This window comes from Eimeria mitis, genomic scaffold (genome assembly GCF_000499745.2).
Source record: "Eimeria mitis Houghton genomic scaffold, Emh_scaff952, whole genome shotgun sequence".
Taxonomy (NCBI): Eukaryota; Apicomplexa; class Conoidasida; order Eucoccidiorida; family Eimeriidae; genus Eimeria; species Eimeria mitis.
The window spans coordinates 9722-10050 of NW_013577031.1; the positions used below are offsets into that span (position 1 = coordinate 9722).

A 329-nucleotide genomic window follows, 5' to 3' on the forward strand; every position below is an offset into this window, starting at 1 on the left:
ACTGCTGCTGCTGCTGCTGCTGCTGCTGCTGCTGCTGCTGCTGCTGTTGCTGCTGCTGCTGCTGTTTATTGTTACTGTATATGGAGATACACGACGAATGCCTACTATCTGACAAACAATAGCAGCAGAAGGAGACAGTATATTAGGAGGAGACACCTTGACTATACACCCCACAAGAAAGGAGACAGCTAGCGGGTGATCTAGCATATGTTTTAGTTTATACAAAGACAACCATATTTTATTTATTAAAGACAAAGATAAACGGCTCAATACACGCAAAGACACCCCACGATGCGAGCTGTCTCCTCTGTCTCCTTTCTCCTCAGAGA

The 329-nt window shown here is 45.3% G+C and overlaps 1 protein-coding gene across 1 annotated transcript in view; it reads right to left on the bottom strand.

The window, feature by feature from the left end:
• The window catches only part of EMH_0026000 (uncharacterized protein), a gene marked incomplete at both ends in the record, with an annotated part of 12320 nt that overhangs the window by 9423 nt on the left and 2568 nt on the right, over positions 1 to 329 (bottom strand). The window contains one exon of the mRNA XM_013502555.1: positions 1 to 108. Within this exon, the coding sequence (XP_013358009.1) occupies positions 1 to 108 (108 nt within the window). The remainder of the gene's footprint in view (positions 109 to 329) is intronic.